The sequence below is a fragment of the Etheostoma cragini genome, chromosome 14, assembly GCF_013103735.1.
Source record: "Etheostoma cragini isolate CJK2018 chromosome 14, CSU_Ecrag_1.0, whole genome shotgun sequence".
NCBI lineage: Eukaryota > Metazoa > Chordata > Actinopteri > Perciformes > Percidae > Etheostoma > Etheostoma cragini.
In genome coordinates this window covers 9,832,536-9,847,879 of record NC_048420.1, presented here as the reverse complement: position 1 = coordinate 9,847,879, position 15,344 = coordinate 9,832,536, and the positions used below count along the sequence as shown (strand labels likewise).

The 15,344-nt window shown below is 41.8% G+C and overlaps 1 protein-coding gene across 3 annotated transcripts in view; it reads left to right on the top strand.

The window, feature by feature from the left end:
• The window catches only part of rims3 (regulating synaptic membrane exocytosis 3), a 51,903-nt gene that overhangs the window by 7,271 nt on the left and 29,288 nt on the right, over window positions 1-15,344 (top strand). For all 3 annotated transcript variants that reach the window (XR_004659211.1, XR_004659210.1, XM_034891220.1), the window contains exon 2: window positions 4,978-5,302. Coding sequence is in view for 1 of the 3 variants with exons in the window: in XM_034891220.1 (XP_034747111.1) it covers window positions 5,038-5,302 (265 nt within the window). In the remaining 2 variants the exon portion in view is untranslated. The remainder of the gene's footprint in view (window positions 1-4,977; window positions 5,303-15,344) is intronic.

Sequence of the window (15,344 nt, the reverse complement as noted above, 5' to 3'; positions counted from 1 at the left end):
TTATGTTCACACTTTGTGGTCTTCTGCACTGTGGCTTGCCAACAGTCTTTTGCTTTACAGTTAGTGTAATATTAAATCAGGGAAGACTCCAAACATTCAGTAGTTTTTCCTTTTATACAACATCTACTGCCGTTTTCTGGGTTCTGATTTGTTAATTGCTAAAGAAATAGTAAGACATTATTGGAAATGTTCCTATGCATTTTCTTAGTGAGAGCTACATGAGAGGATCGTCAACACCATTTTCTTATTTGTCTGTCTGTTGAAGCTACAGCTAGTTAGCTTAGCTTAGCACAAAGACTAGAACCCGGGAAACAGCTAACCTATACAAGGGTAAAGTAATCTGCCTGCCTACCTCTAAAGGTCAGGAACAGGTTTGTTGAAAATGGATAGTTAAATGGCCACAAAACAGAGTAACCAAGTGTGTCTTTGAATGTGTGCATGGAGAATTTAGGCTGCTGTTCAGCTGACACACTGCTCACGCTACTTCACTTGTGTAGACATGGTGTAACGCTCATACAAATTCAGAGGCCAGATTTGACACAGCAGGGGTTGGTGTTGGGAGGTGACAGGTGGTGTCGAGGTGCTGAGGAAGGGTTGTTGCCACCAGGCTGGGTGGAGGGGGGCGGTTTGCTGACGGGAGGAGAAATAAATCAGCTCTGAGTTGAAACGTAAGAGAGTACCGAGACATATTGCAGGGGAGCTGTCTGGCACAGAGATGAAGATAGATGGGGTCTGGGTTGTACTTTTATGCCCGGCAAAACAGTGTGGGGACAGGTACGTGGTGGCATCTTTTAAAGATTGAACGACTCCTAAATGCAAGTGTGGGGGAACTCAACCGGCGTTCCGATGTAGCACACCAACAGAGTTAACACCACATGGAGATGTGTCTTTATTGTCCTTTTAATATTGACAAGGGTACACGTGGAAGCACCGTACCTGCGTCCGGCACTTAGCGCCGCCCAAGATAATTGTGATTGCTTTAAAGAAATGCCAATGAACCAGAGCAAGTTTTTCCCCTATCTCGGAATGTTGTGTGGACTTGCTAGAACTTCCTTTGCAGCGCTGTGGAGAAAGGTCTGATACAGTGCACTTAAGTTCAACTATATTTACTTTGAAATATGTCTTCAGCGAGCTAGGCATGCACGCACGCACGCAGACTGAGGTTCTCATCATTAAAGGGTAACTTCAGTGTTTTTCAACCTTGACCTTATTTTCCGATGTTTTGTTGTCTAAAGCCTACGTTTGCTTGTGAGATAAATATTGAAGCTGCTACATTACAGATCGCAAAGAACACCTGACTACAGGTTAGCTCAGACTTGTGGAGTACACATACATGTACAGTAGTTGTTGCGGTTCGTGGTCCGATCCCGTTCTCACCATAAACGAACCGTGCCACAGTTGGTTTGAAGGCATACGGAGACGCACCTTCAGTTTACGTCCACTAAAGGTACATTTGTGTGCGTGTTTGACTGGAGATATTTCTTCACTCACTTGAACAGTGTGCCGCCATCTGCACTGTCCTCATCTGCTGACCTTTGAGTTTTTTTGTTTTTTGTATGTTCTTTGTTTTCTCATTTTGCAAAACTGTTGGAGATCAACAAGACTTGTCAGAGCTTTTCACTTTTTATTTGTCTTTTGTGGGGTAGGAAGACATTTCTGCTGCCTCAGCAATTAGTAGGGAATTTAATTGAAAACCAAACTCGACATTTTTGTATTTTTCCACCTCTTCAAGCAGGTTTCGGTACGCTGGGTTGGTCCACTTTTGGTGAGCGTCCCAGTGCGATTGCTGCGTTCTCACTTGCCCAAACTAACCGCACCAAGGGAAAAAACTACTCTAGTGCAATTCAAACGAACTTAACGAGGCAGGTGTGAAAGCGCCCTTGGTGACTGATAGGAACAATAATCTCTGAAACGGGTCCATTGTTAAGCAAGACTGTTGCGGTGAAAGAAGCTGGAATGAAACGTTAATGGGAAGTTGCGCACCTTCACTTTACGTCCACTAAAGGTACTTTTACAGAGGTCAACCTTTTTTGGAAAAAGATCCTTTTTTTATTTAATACAAAATTACTATCACACCAGACTCCATTTAAATAAACGGTAATTTTACTATTCAAGAACGTGATTCATTCAAAGTCAACAGAAATCAAATCAAACTATCACGAGCTGTCTTGGTCTGTCTATCCTTTCTTTCTGATTGAACCATCACCACTCAGGTTTGGTTGAAATAAACTCTTAATTTACCCATTTACATTTAGTTGCTGCTGGTTACAGCATTCTGCCTCAATACTAGACCAGTTAACATGAATTAATTAGACACAAATGCATCCAGATTAAAAAATACTAAAATTACCCTTTTAAGAGAGGAATGGATACATGTCTTTTTTATTGTCACTACCAGTGTCCTACTCTTCTCCCGTTCCTCCAGCTTCCTGTAGGGTTTTTCTCTATGTCCATTCATTTATGAAGCATTCTCTGCTCTTCAAGTCTCTCTCCCTGTCCTTTTTCTTCCCTCTCCTGTTCTCCTCTGTCCTCATGGCTCTTTGAAAGCTCAATTATTCTGTTTGTCTCGCTTCTCTTGCAGCCTTCTCTTTCCCTCCCCTATCCTCATTTTATCCCGCTCCGCTCGCTGTGTGTTCAAAGTACAGAGGCCCCCCAGAGAGCCAGAGAGATGTGCGCATGGGCTGGAATGGAAGAGAGGGAAGGCAGAAAAGAAAAGAGAAGGAAATAAGGGCATATAGACTCACCTGAATTTTAGATTTCAAACCCCTACCTCCCGTCTTTCCTTCCCCTCAGTACCCTTTCCACTCATAATAAATGCCACTGCAGTACCTCTGCACACAGCATGCAGTCTTCCACTTGGTTATTATTATGAGTTTCATTACACATTGCCGTAATTTGCCCTTCGCTACATCAGCTTATCGTTCCTCAAAAGCACCCACATTGGTAATTGTGGTAATGCCAAATGAATCCCAACAAGTGCCGGTCAGCAGCATTTTTGGAGCTGTAAGCAACATGGCGGTGGTGGTGTGACAAAGCAGGGCAAGGATGATGATTTACAGAGACATCTGAAGCACAGGGCATTTACATCTTCAAAATTGAAAGATGCATTAATGGTAAATTCCCTCTACTGTATATGTTTAATTTATAACTTCCAGTCATAGAAGTGAGTGTTTTAAGTTGCATAAATAATTTGTGCTTTCCTGTGATAAGTGGCGTATTATTCAAAACAGATGTATTTTTGTCACGTAAGAAAGACGTCTCTAGGGATGGCTTTATCAGTTGGTTGGTTGGTCGGTTGGTATCTATGGCAACTATTAGATTACCATGTAATGTTCAGACATTCGTGAGCCTCACAAGTAACAATGAGGTTTACATTTACAATTTTGAGTGAAAAGTCTAAAAACTATTGATTGCAATTGCAAAATTGAAAAAAAACTTTATCCTGTCACTTTCCTTATGGCGCCACATCGAGTCATAATTTTAGTTTTAATTTATTTAGTTTATGACCAAAAATCTGCTAAACTAAAGAATTGGATAAAGCCTCAGTTGTATCAGCTAAAATGTTAGCATGCTTACGCGCTAAGATGGTTAACGTGGTAAACATTATACCTTTTAAACATCAGCGTATTTAGTGTCAATGTCCAAATGTTAGCATGAAGATCTTAGCATTTAGCTTAAAGCACTGCTATACCCAAGTACAGCCTGACAGAGCTACTAGCATGGCTGTATACTCTTAAGTCTAATTAGTTAAATGATCATGCGTGTAACGTGTGTTAAAGCATGTAAACCACCAGAGAAGGTTCTGAGACAGCAAAAGACTGCATTGCTGTACTTTCTGTGTAACCCCCTCCCAATAAAAAAAAAAAAAAAAAAAAAAACAGGAGAAGAAGGCAAAAGAATTATAGCAGGGATTGTATTGATAAAGCAGGCGGAAAGAGAAGTTATATGGGAAAAGAGTAGAAAAGAACGAGAAATATTAATAAAGGGAGAGTGAAAGCAGGATGTTGGCCACAGTGCATCTACATATTTAATGTGGCCTTGGGCTGTCGGTTTAGCCTCAGAATAATCTCTCTAAAGTTGGGAGAGAGAAAAGGAAAAGAGTCAAAGAGAGGAGAGATATTCTGTCATGGAGATGCAGAAGGATAATAGTCATTTTTTTCACAGAAGACATTTTGACATGTCACATTAGGAGAAGCAAAGTTGCAAATAACAAAATGAATGACGGCGGCTTCAGTTTCAGGCTCCTGTTATTGTGCATGCTGTCACGCTGTAATGTCATGTCTTACTGGCACACTTATCTGCTGTGAAAAAAGGCCTGTTGTAAGAGTTGCACCTCTGTGTGTGCATCATACAAAGTTTATCAAAGTATAGCCAAGGTTTGCGCACACACACTAGGATCCTCCTAGGATCCAGCCAACCAGTGATGACTTGAGCTCCAGAGTTTATCATGTGTCACTGTTTAAGGTCAGACACAGAATAAGATTCCAAGAAAACACACAAGACAAATACCAGCTGACAGGGTCACCCCTCAACAGCAGGCCAGCTCTGACATTTGTGTGCGTGTTTGACTGGAGATATTTCTTAACTCACTTGAACAGTCTGCTGCCATCTGCACTGTCCTCATCTGCTGACCTTTGAGTTCTTTGTTTTCTCATTTTGCAAAACTGTTGGAGATCCACAAGACTTGTCGGAGCTTTTCACTTTTTATTTGTCTTTGGTGGGGTAGGAAGTCATTTCTGCTGCCTCTGCAATTAGTAGGGAATTTAATTGAAAACCAGACTCAAAATTTCCACTCTGTGTCCTTCAGCCTTAGGGAGCTATGGCATTTGTAAGACAAGCTACTTTTTTGTATTTCATCACCAGAGACAGTGCACATTAAGGTGTCCTTTATTTGAGCTGTTCCACCATCAACCTCTCCTCTCTACTTCCACCCTCAACTTAACATCTGTTTTGTTCCTCTTATATTTTCATTCTCAGCCCCGCTCCAACTCTAAGGCCCTCCTCCCCAGCCTATCGGCCCCCCAGTCCAGCAGGACCATGATGCTTAGTAGTTCTGTGGAGGTGCCCAGCCCGGGCGGGCTGAGCGGCCTTAGCGGTCTGAGCACAGCAGCACACAATGTGGTGCGCTCCTCCAGCATCTCCGGAGCCATGTACAACCTGGAGAAGAGTCCCGGCAGCAGGGGCCCGGACTCCACATCGTTGGCTGGCAACAAGAAGCGGCGCTCCAGTCTGGGCGCCAAGATGGTGGCCATTGTGGGGTTGTCCCAGTGGAGTAGGAGCACACAACAGCTTAACCAACAAGGTTAGTTTACAGTTTGAAATGATTCCGTCGGATGTAAACTCTTTAGATTAAGCTTCACTGTCAGTGCAGATGTCTCATTTCTTTGAGAAAAACTCCTATATTTCCTTAAAATGACTTTTGAACCCCCATTAAATACTTTCTATCACTAGATATGTTTCTTTTTTTTGAAGGTAGTATTTTGAATATGTTAGACATATAATTGTCAATCTACGACGTCTTATTAGGGCCATTGTGTAGGAAAATAATTCATAATTACAAAGCTGGGGGAAGGGGGTAATATTCCAAGATTAAAGTCGTAAATTGGGAAAGAAAGTGGAAAAATAATGTTTGTTTTTCCGGGGAACCACACTGCAGTAGATGGCCTAATCAAGTTATGCTTTGCAATCAAATTTTGCAATAAGGAAATATTTGTGATTTTGGCCCAGAATCAACACATTATTGTAAGCATCCGAGCATTAAAGAGACATTGCTGTGAATTGTGCTCCACCTGAGTTTGGGCTATTTGGGCTAGTTTTTGCAATAATATCTTGCAGGCGCTAGGAAGGGTTCTTTTCAACATGTAAATGTTCTCTGGTGCCATTACTACTGGAAGGCCTTTTCTTTCCTTTTGATAAGTCTCTTTACAGCCAGCTGAAGGCAGCATCATCACGCCAAATACGCAAAGCAGATCCGCTGGTTCCGTTTTGTGCAGCCAGCGTCGGACTGTACGCCTTAATCTACACCGTTTCTTCTGCAGTTCACTGAAAACCGCTCAATGTAAAAATTGGTAATCACTTAATACTTCTCGCTTCATTTATATCTCTCTCAGGACTGTCCGTTCCTACAGGGTTTCACCCAGTGTTTTTTAATTTTTAGCCTACAGGTTGCCTATGTGTGCTTGTGTATTGCTAGAGATTGTTTGGTGTTGTAGAGGTTGAACACTAAAGTTCAAGTAGAGATTTCTTTTGACAATAAATTCCGTCCAAGTGTTCAGGATTCCCAGACTGTCAGTGCGTCATGAAGGGGAGAGCTTCTCTGTGATTGAAGGGTTGTGGAAGTAGTGAATGTGACAAGCCATGATAGCCACAGCCTCTAATGCACCCACCCACCTATAATAATGCCTTCTTTCTGATCCAACCTCATGCCCAAGTTTGCCACAAGTGCGACAAGGAAGCCTGGCTACGAAATTACGGAAAGTGCGTTTAGCACACTGCTGACGCACTTGGCGGGGGAAACCTGATCTGGTGGTGCTGCTGGTTACGTAATAGAGTTACCATACCATAACTCCCCCTTTTTCCAGCGCCACAGCGCAATGGACAGATAAGGATGTCACTGGTTACATTTACAGTACGGGCAATTCAGATGGGATCAGCAGTACGATGGATCACCACTGCAGGCATAATTATACACCGCAATGAACCAATGTGGTTGCTTGACAAAAAAAAACAATTTTTCTAAATTATTTTCTTGTCTTGACTTTTGTCTTGGAAAGTCAGACTTTTTTTGTTACCAGCTCTTAAATATTTTTACTAACCCTAACCCTAATAAAACGTAGAACCCTTCCTACACGGCTTTAACTTTTCAAATACCGTTTATGCTTTTAAAAATATGAAATGCTTCCCTGCTGCAGTTTAATTGAAATGGATGCAAACACTGGACAGGGGATTGTTTCAGTGTATACACAATCACATTAACATAATCTCCTCCAGTGGGTACTGATGCACTGCCTCAGTTAAATTACCTGTAATATCTAATTCAACAAGCTCTCACTGGCTTTACCTTTTGTGGTATTAACAATATAATGAGCCTTTTTGTAAAAGCCTGCAACACTGTTTTGTGTTGAACTGTGAAATGGCAGTAGCAGCTTGTACGTATGGTGGCTGTATGGCAATGATAGCGGCGCTCTGTCGTAGCACCGGTCCTATGGGGTTTAATTACAGATACTGTGCAGCTGCAACAAAAGTGTTTCTAGCTTTGCGCCATAGCAGAGGACACAAACCCAGTCCCTTCTGGTGGGAAGTAGGAAAAACATGTCACACACCGACTCTGCTCGGTAATTGCTGAAAGGCAGGGCCAGGAGGGGCAAGGGACACAACTTACTTAAATGCAATTGAAAACTTCTTTCCTTCTTCCGTCAATAACAGGCATGTTGTCCATCCCACACCCAACTACAGAAATGTCAATGAGTATCTAACAAAGCAAAGTTTTTTTTTTTACCGCAAAGCAAAAAAAAATATTTTAATTTCACCTTTATTTTTACAAGGAAGTCATTAAGAACAGGTTCTTATTTACAATGGTGGGCTGACAAGTGGCATAGCGAAAGGGAAGGAGGGCTAGATAATAAATACATTAGAAATACATATAGTTTAGAAATGACAAAGTACAATATGAAACACAACACTAAGTTCAGTACTAACTTTCAATACTTGACAGTTGTTGCGACTTAATGCTAAGGACATAATTTACTAGTGGGACTGGAAGGTGTAAGAAATGGTATCTGTCCTGTCAGTCAAAGGAGCTCTATCCTCTCTTTAATGCTCTGAACGTCTCACACAAAGTCTTTGAGTCTTTCGGTTTACTTCTACATTGGACCATTAAAGTAAATATGACAAGACCAGGCAGGTTTGCTTTCTCTATCACTCTCAGCAATGACAGCTGTGGATTTATCATGTGAACGTTGAAAGATAAGCAAGAGAAAAAGATACCATTAAGGAGGAAAGCAGAGGAATTTGGATGAAAGCATTAAATTAAAAGAAATACATGCAAGTTTACTTAACAGATGTTCCATATGTCTAATTGGCAATGTGCACACGAAGCCTGACGCAAATGTCTTTGCTTGTTTAAGAAGGACACAGTTGTCAATTTCCTGTCCAGCGTCGACGTCGTTTAAATAGCAAACGCACCTGTGCCCATCTTAGCACCCATGGGCATGCTGGTCTTACAGGGAGGTGTGTTCAGGTGCATTCTTGGCGTATTGCTATCTTGTGGCATCAGAAAGCGATCGAGCCATTGACCGACAAAAAAACCTGGTCTAAAGTCAATAGCGCAGCATTGTTATTATTTTAAGAGCACAATAGTAAAATACACCTAGGCTCGTGCACACCGCTCACACACTATGCCTGTTACACACAGGGACGTGCAGCAGCACACAAATATGCAAAAAAAGAAAAGAAAAATATACCAATAATGTGATAATATGACCAGGTCAGGTTCTTCTCCTGAAAATCTGTCCTTCCTGCTTAGCAAATGCGCCATCATACATAGCAGTGCGCCAAGGTAGAAACACGCTTGGGTTTCAAGGGGAACGTATAATGACACTCTTATTGGTTCATTGCCTGTTACACCCAAAACACACCTATGATTAATGAAGATATGAAGTACAGGGGACCCTTTTTCCGCTGGTATAGTGGATTCGTACACACCCTAAACGCACCTGCACCAGGAGCTTCACGCCGTGCGCTTAGATCGTTAAAATAGGGCCCATTCGGTCATTCACACGCCCTCACACACATACACACCTATATCCTGTATCATTAACTTGTATCATTAACTGTTTTTGACTCCCATCACTGATGTGGCTGTTGCTTCAGTTTCAACACACACACACACACACACACACACACACACACACACACACACACACACACACACACACACACACACACACACACACACACACACACACACACACACACAGAGGCAGGCACAGCTGACACCGACGCAGGGAGAGCTGTCGATATTTTCACCACAGGGGCTTTCATGTCTCTGTGTTCGTGCTGATGAGGAGAGCACAATGGAGGGGAAAGTGTGGATGAGGAGGCTAGGAGGGGCCGCCGATGTAGCGAAGAGGAAGGGGAGACGAGGTGTGTGTGTCTAAATTTAGATGTTCTCAGCTGCCAGAGGAACACATTGCGTCTGAAACAAAATCACAGTATCATCGCACCGCTCCTTCGTCTTCCACCTATACCACATCTTGTTGTAGTTCTATCATCTTCATGGTTTCCTTAGTAAATTTGGGAAAAAGAGAGCACTGGTATTGGATGTGGACTTGTTATTGGCAGAGCCTGACTTTAGGTAATGGTATTGGCGGAGGAAAAGTGGGATTAGTTCATCCATTTTAAAATCATCTCAGTTAGGCTAATAAAAAAAGGTTTAATTTGATTTAGGTGTAAATTAAATCACAATCTAAGTATTTTACATGAACACTTTTAGATTACATCCACCCAACATGAATATGATGTCAGTGTTCTAGTGGAAATTGGCCATTTCCTCACAACTTTACAAGGCTTTGCCTGGAAATCTATTCTTGGAGACAAACAAAGCTATTTACTCAATGGCAAAGAGAGGCTAAAATGAGCAAACTTAATCTGCTGTTTTCCCTACCTCATAATTCACACCAGCTAGAGACAAAACAATGGCTGGATATAAATAGTTGGGTGACCCACACAGACAGACAGACCGAAGGTCACGCAGACAGATGAACAGAGTGAGAGGCAGACATTCCTCCTCGCCTGTCGAGTTCAAATAAGGTCCTCTACGTGTTCCTCCCTGGAGGTTGTGAATGGCCCATTCTGGTCAGCTGTCATCACTCTATGTTGTGAGTGATACGTGCACTGATTTGCTGATGGGGAAAGTCGGCCCAGGTGCCTGCCCCCTGCTTCGCTCGGTTGGTTACCTAATAGCCGATAAGCCATTGGTTGATTGGTCCCCAGAGAAGAGATGTGGGATGGAAGTAAGTAATTTAGAGTTTGGGTGCAGAAATGGGAAAAAATAAATGTAAAGCTTTCCGCAAAAAACGAGATAAACGAACCACATGTCTTGTTGATTAATTGATTGGTATTATTGAGTAACATGCTGTTGTATATTATGGTGGTTGCAAAGCGAACCGTGTGGGGAAAAGAGACACTCCACAAAGTCCCTTTAACGCCTTTATTGTGTTTTTTTTTTGTGTCATTACTCTAAATGTATTGTGCCCATGTTATGACTTTTTAGATAAGCTCATTAGCAGTCCTCTTGTGACTAAATAATAAGATGTATTGTGGATGAGTCAATAGAATGAATGGAGAAGTAAAGTAAGAGTGAGTGAGTGAACAATGAGGCAGCTTATAGAGACCCAAAGATGTAAAAAAGACAAAGTGAACGGAGACAGTTGGTTAATATGTCAGCGTCTCACCATTAAAGCGCTATTAGGAATAGCGCTAATGTGATTATGGTGTTGTTATGTTGTCCGAGTTCCTGTAGCGTATGTTCTAGCCGTAATTCATTTTGTGAATTGGATCCAGTCAATTTACAACTATCAACAGAACATGTCCCGGTAAGCTGTTATGCAACCAAGGAAGTGATTTTTTTAGACATGTCTGAGCAAGAATTGCATTTTATTTTTCAAATAGACTGAAAGTGTTGCGTCTTTTGGAAAATTAAACTTTGAAAAGGAAAATTACTGTTTTTCTATTTCTTAATGCAGCCGTGATCTCTTTTTATATATTAACGCCTTTTTCATTGGAGGTTCTTAGTGGGCTTTTAACTTTTCACAACTTTTTTGTCCAATAGTCCAGTCTTTTACAGTATAGTCCTTAATAGGGGTGCAACCTTACATTCACAATATTTGTAACAAAGATAAAATGAAAAACAAACTATTGCTCACTCAAGTAATCCTGGCATAAATCTACAATGAACTCCTTCCATCCTTCCATGTCTCAGGGTGCAAAAATTGTAAATAAATTGTGAATTGTAAGGTTTGCATAAATAATAGAGTAAATGGCTGAACTGAAATGGAAACATCTGTAAACAAACTGACTTTGGATGTCCGAAGTAGGACAAGGACAAATATTGACAAGGACAAATGCTGACAGCCTTGTCAACATTTTCAGACAGCAGTTGAGATCTCTGACGGTTCTTAGTATTAATCGATGCCATATAATTGGGCCCTCTAGAAACACCAGAGGGCCCCCTGCTCTGCCCTGCTGGGGTCCCCTGCCGGAGCTGCTACCCCCGCGACCCTATACCGGATAAGCGGATGAAGATGGATGGATGGATGGATGGATGGATGGATGGATGGAAGGATGGTTTTTCCAAACAGAAATGTGTAACTTTAGTTTTACCATAAGCCAATTTGAACAATGCATCTGGCATCTCAAATAGCATATGCCCTTTTTTATACTTCACTTGTCTCTGCACGTATCTGCCAAAGATAGCTATTGGAATTAAGCTATCAAAGTTAGGTTGATTACAGCATCAAAGAATAGAGATTTAGGCTTAAGAACAAACCCTATGAACATGAACACATTAAATACAGCTAGCGTAGAACATGGGTTTCCATAATGTACCCCCTTTGAAATATTTTTTTCAGCCCAGAACTCCCTGAAGAGCACGTTTTTAGTAGAGAAAAAGCCTATATAAATAGGTACAACCCAGCACAGCACCCTTTTAGGCTAAACAACAACCCTAACTGCAAACACTTAAATGCTAGCCAACATTTCAAATGTTTGGAATCCATCACTAAATTAATTTGTTATTGTAGTATAATTATTTTAGGAATTACGCATATAAAAATCTCACGTACCCCCTGCAGTACTAAAACGTACCCCAGAAACACTGGCATAGAAGATTAGGTTAGATATATTCCCTCATGTTGTATTGAAGAACACTTTTTAATACACTTTCACACCACTGGTGTTGTCTAAGGTGTGGTCCATATTTAGATCCTTTCGATACAGGTTGCTCTCATGCATTTCCACGAATAAGTACTGTATGTGTATGGTTTTCTTCCATAATGTAAGTCACGTTTCCTTATGTCATTCCAGTTACAGCCCTAACTCCCACCGTGGAATTGCCTTGTTATTCTGGGTTTTGTAACGGGCGTGTGTTGAGGATGGCATTTTGGTTCTTTCTGTTCTATTTTTTACCTGCTATTGGTGTTGGTGAGGAGAAAGCATGTGCGCACACACGCACGCACACACGCGCGCACACACACACACGCGCAAGCAAACAGTTTTCCTGGTTTAATGGGTAAGTCACTCCTCTGCTGAACAGTCTTATCTCCTGAGCAGGTTTATCCATGGCTGTAAAAAGAGGACCAGAAGAGCGTCTCTTAGCACACTGTCAGTCTGCACGGACCGACGCAAAACAAGCGCCTCTGATGAGACGCAGTGCATCAGGAGAGTTAGATTAAAGAAAACCAGACGTGGATGTGTGTTTGTGTGTGTTTTAGGTGAGCATGACAGTGAAAGGTTTCAACTCCACACGTGTTTGGCTGGTGCACGTTTACACTTGTTCACCTCACTGTTTTCTGCTCCATTTAGCTCTCTCAACCCCCACAACACCCATCCTTTTTTATTTTCTCAACATCGCTTTACAATTCCTTTTTAAATATTCTTCATTTAAATCTTACTGTATTCGGCATGTTTAATCTGTGCTGCTGAAATAAACCAGAGACACAGAAAAGAAACAGAGATGGAAAAATATGACACAAGAATAGAAGCCTTGTTAGTTTGCTTATTGAATTGATTCCAACTTTGTTCTCAGACCAATAGCAGCCACATTTCTGGGTGCGCTATTATTAGACAAATCAATTCTGAGTTGGCTGAGTGTAACCGTAGCTCCAACCTGGGAGCGAAGGTATGTGAAGGGACTTTCACCATTGCCATTAATGTAAAGAGACCCATTTTTCATGCTTCTAACTCTGAGAATGATTTTCTCTTTCAGTAAAATAACAAAAGTGTTTCTGTTTTAATTTGCCTGGCTAGGAAAACAGCATGATTCACTCTCGCAAACCACTGCATGAATTTTGTTTTGTTATGCTAAATCCTTAAACAAAATCCTTTTGTAAGCTTTGTTTTACGGTGAGGAGCACATTTACCGAAGCTATGCAGCTTCCACTACTACTGAAACTCCTCCTAAACAGGTTTTTGGAAACTGTATACTTAAATCATAATATGTGACTAGCTTGAGATAGCCTCAGCATCTTTTGGGATTTCTGTCCAGCATTTTATAGTTGTCTGTATTTAGCTTCCGTTTGCCCTGAGTTCTGGTTATTACTGATAAGCAATGAGCAGTGCTTAAAATGTGCAACTCTTGCAGGATAATATTCAGCTGAAGCTCTGCTTTGATCAGTTTGCCTGACGTACAGTGTACATAAAAAGTCTTTGTAGTTTTCTTGAATCCCTGCAATGAGACCATTGTGCTCCCCCACATTGAGATAGCTGTGCTGGACAGGCTAATGAGAGGCAGATGGGAGGTAGCTATGGATAGCATTTTAACATTGGCATTTTAGTACTTGGGGTGTTTTTTGGGGTGACTCACGCATGCCCTACTTCTAGCTCCGTTTCTGAGTCCCAGCCAGGAAACTCTTTAGGAATTTTGGCAGAGATATTTTGGAAAGCTTACGGTGATCAGATCCTTCCAGGCAAAATTCACCCCAAAAAGGGAATTCTTACACATAAAGACAGCTCACAAAACACTTTTAAACAAAATGAGACAAAGCGAAGCAATGGATTGTTAGAAAAGCCACAATGGAAGTTGAATCCCTGCAGCATCTGACCTGCTATAGCTGTGCTTTCCTAATAATAGCTGTTTCACAGGATCACTACAAGTGATAGCTATTCATATTTGCTATGACTCACGGAGAAGTCCTCACTGACTCTTTTAAGCTGCTATTTTCACCCCACCTCCTGCACATTCACCTCATTTTTCTTTTGATGTGTGTTAAGTCACTGGCTCCCCTGACACATACAAACCAAAACCTTACTCGTGTCTCTAAAAGCTTTCTCTTCGGTGCCACCGGTGCTTTTAGAGGCTACCTAACACCAGCTAAGCTACCGGCGATCACTTTCTGTCCCCTTTCTGTTTCTCATCTCTCCACTCACCCTGCTCCCTCTTCGCCCTCTTTGTGTTTCCTCCAGCTCACTGACATTTTAATTTTCCTTCTCTATCTCGCCTTCATTCATCTCTCCATATTTTCATTTGCTCTCACTTTTACTCAGAGAGCCTATCATGTTATCCCAATCCTGTTAACCATCCAACTGGAAGTGTGTGTGTGTGTGTGTGTGTGTGTGTGTGTGTGTGTGTGTGTGTGTGTGTGTGTGTGTGTGTGTGTGTGTGTGTGTGTGTGTGTGTGTGTGTGTGTGTGTGTGTGTGTGTGTGTGTGTGTGTGTGTGTGTGTGTGTGTGTGTGTGTGTGTGTGTGTGTGTGTGTGTGTGTGTGTGTGTGTGGGGCTAGATCCCGCCCCAATTCTTTAAGGAGATTTTTACCACTGTTGGGCCATCTTGTCTCACAATTATTAACAGCAGTCTGTCTTCTGGAGTAGTTCCTGTAAATCATAAACATGCAGTTGTGCTGCCTTTATCAAAGAAACCTGGGCTGGATCCTACTATTTTGGCTAATTTTAGGCCTATCTCCAGATAACCTTTCTTCTCTAAAATCGTAGAGAAAATTGTATATTCCCAGCTCATGGACTTTTTAAATGAGCAAACTATTCTTGAAATGTTCCAATCCGGTTGGACACAGCCCAGAATCAGCACTTTTAAGAGTTTTTAATTATTATTTTTTAATCTACTGACTCTGGTCACTGTGTTTTCCTTGTACTTATAGATATGACTGCTGCTTTTGATACAGTGGACCATGAAATCCTGATTGCACGTTTGGAGCAGTGGGTGGGCGTCAGCGGCAAAGCACTGGAGTGGTTCAGGTCCTACCTGTCACATCGGACTTTCTGTGTCGGCCTTTATGACTCGGTGTCCTCCACTGCTCCTCCCTCATGTGGGGTCCCGCAGGGCTCAGTGCTTGGCCCTCTTTGTATTTTCTCTCTACTCCCACTTGGCTCTATTCTCAGGAAACATGGCATTTCTTTTCACTGTTATGTGGACAACAGCCAGATCTATGTTCCCCTCAAAAAATCTGATTCCAACACTGTTAACCCACTGCTACAGTGTTTACAGGACATTAAGGCTTGGATGTCTTTACATTTTCTAAATTTTAATGAAAAAAAGACCAAGGTCATGGTCTTTGGTGGCACTTCTTTGACCTCCTCCCAAGTTGATCTGGGTTCTTTGGTGCAGTATCGCAA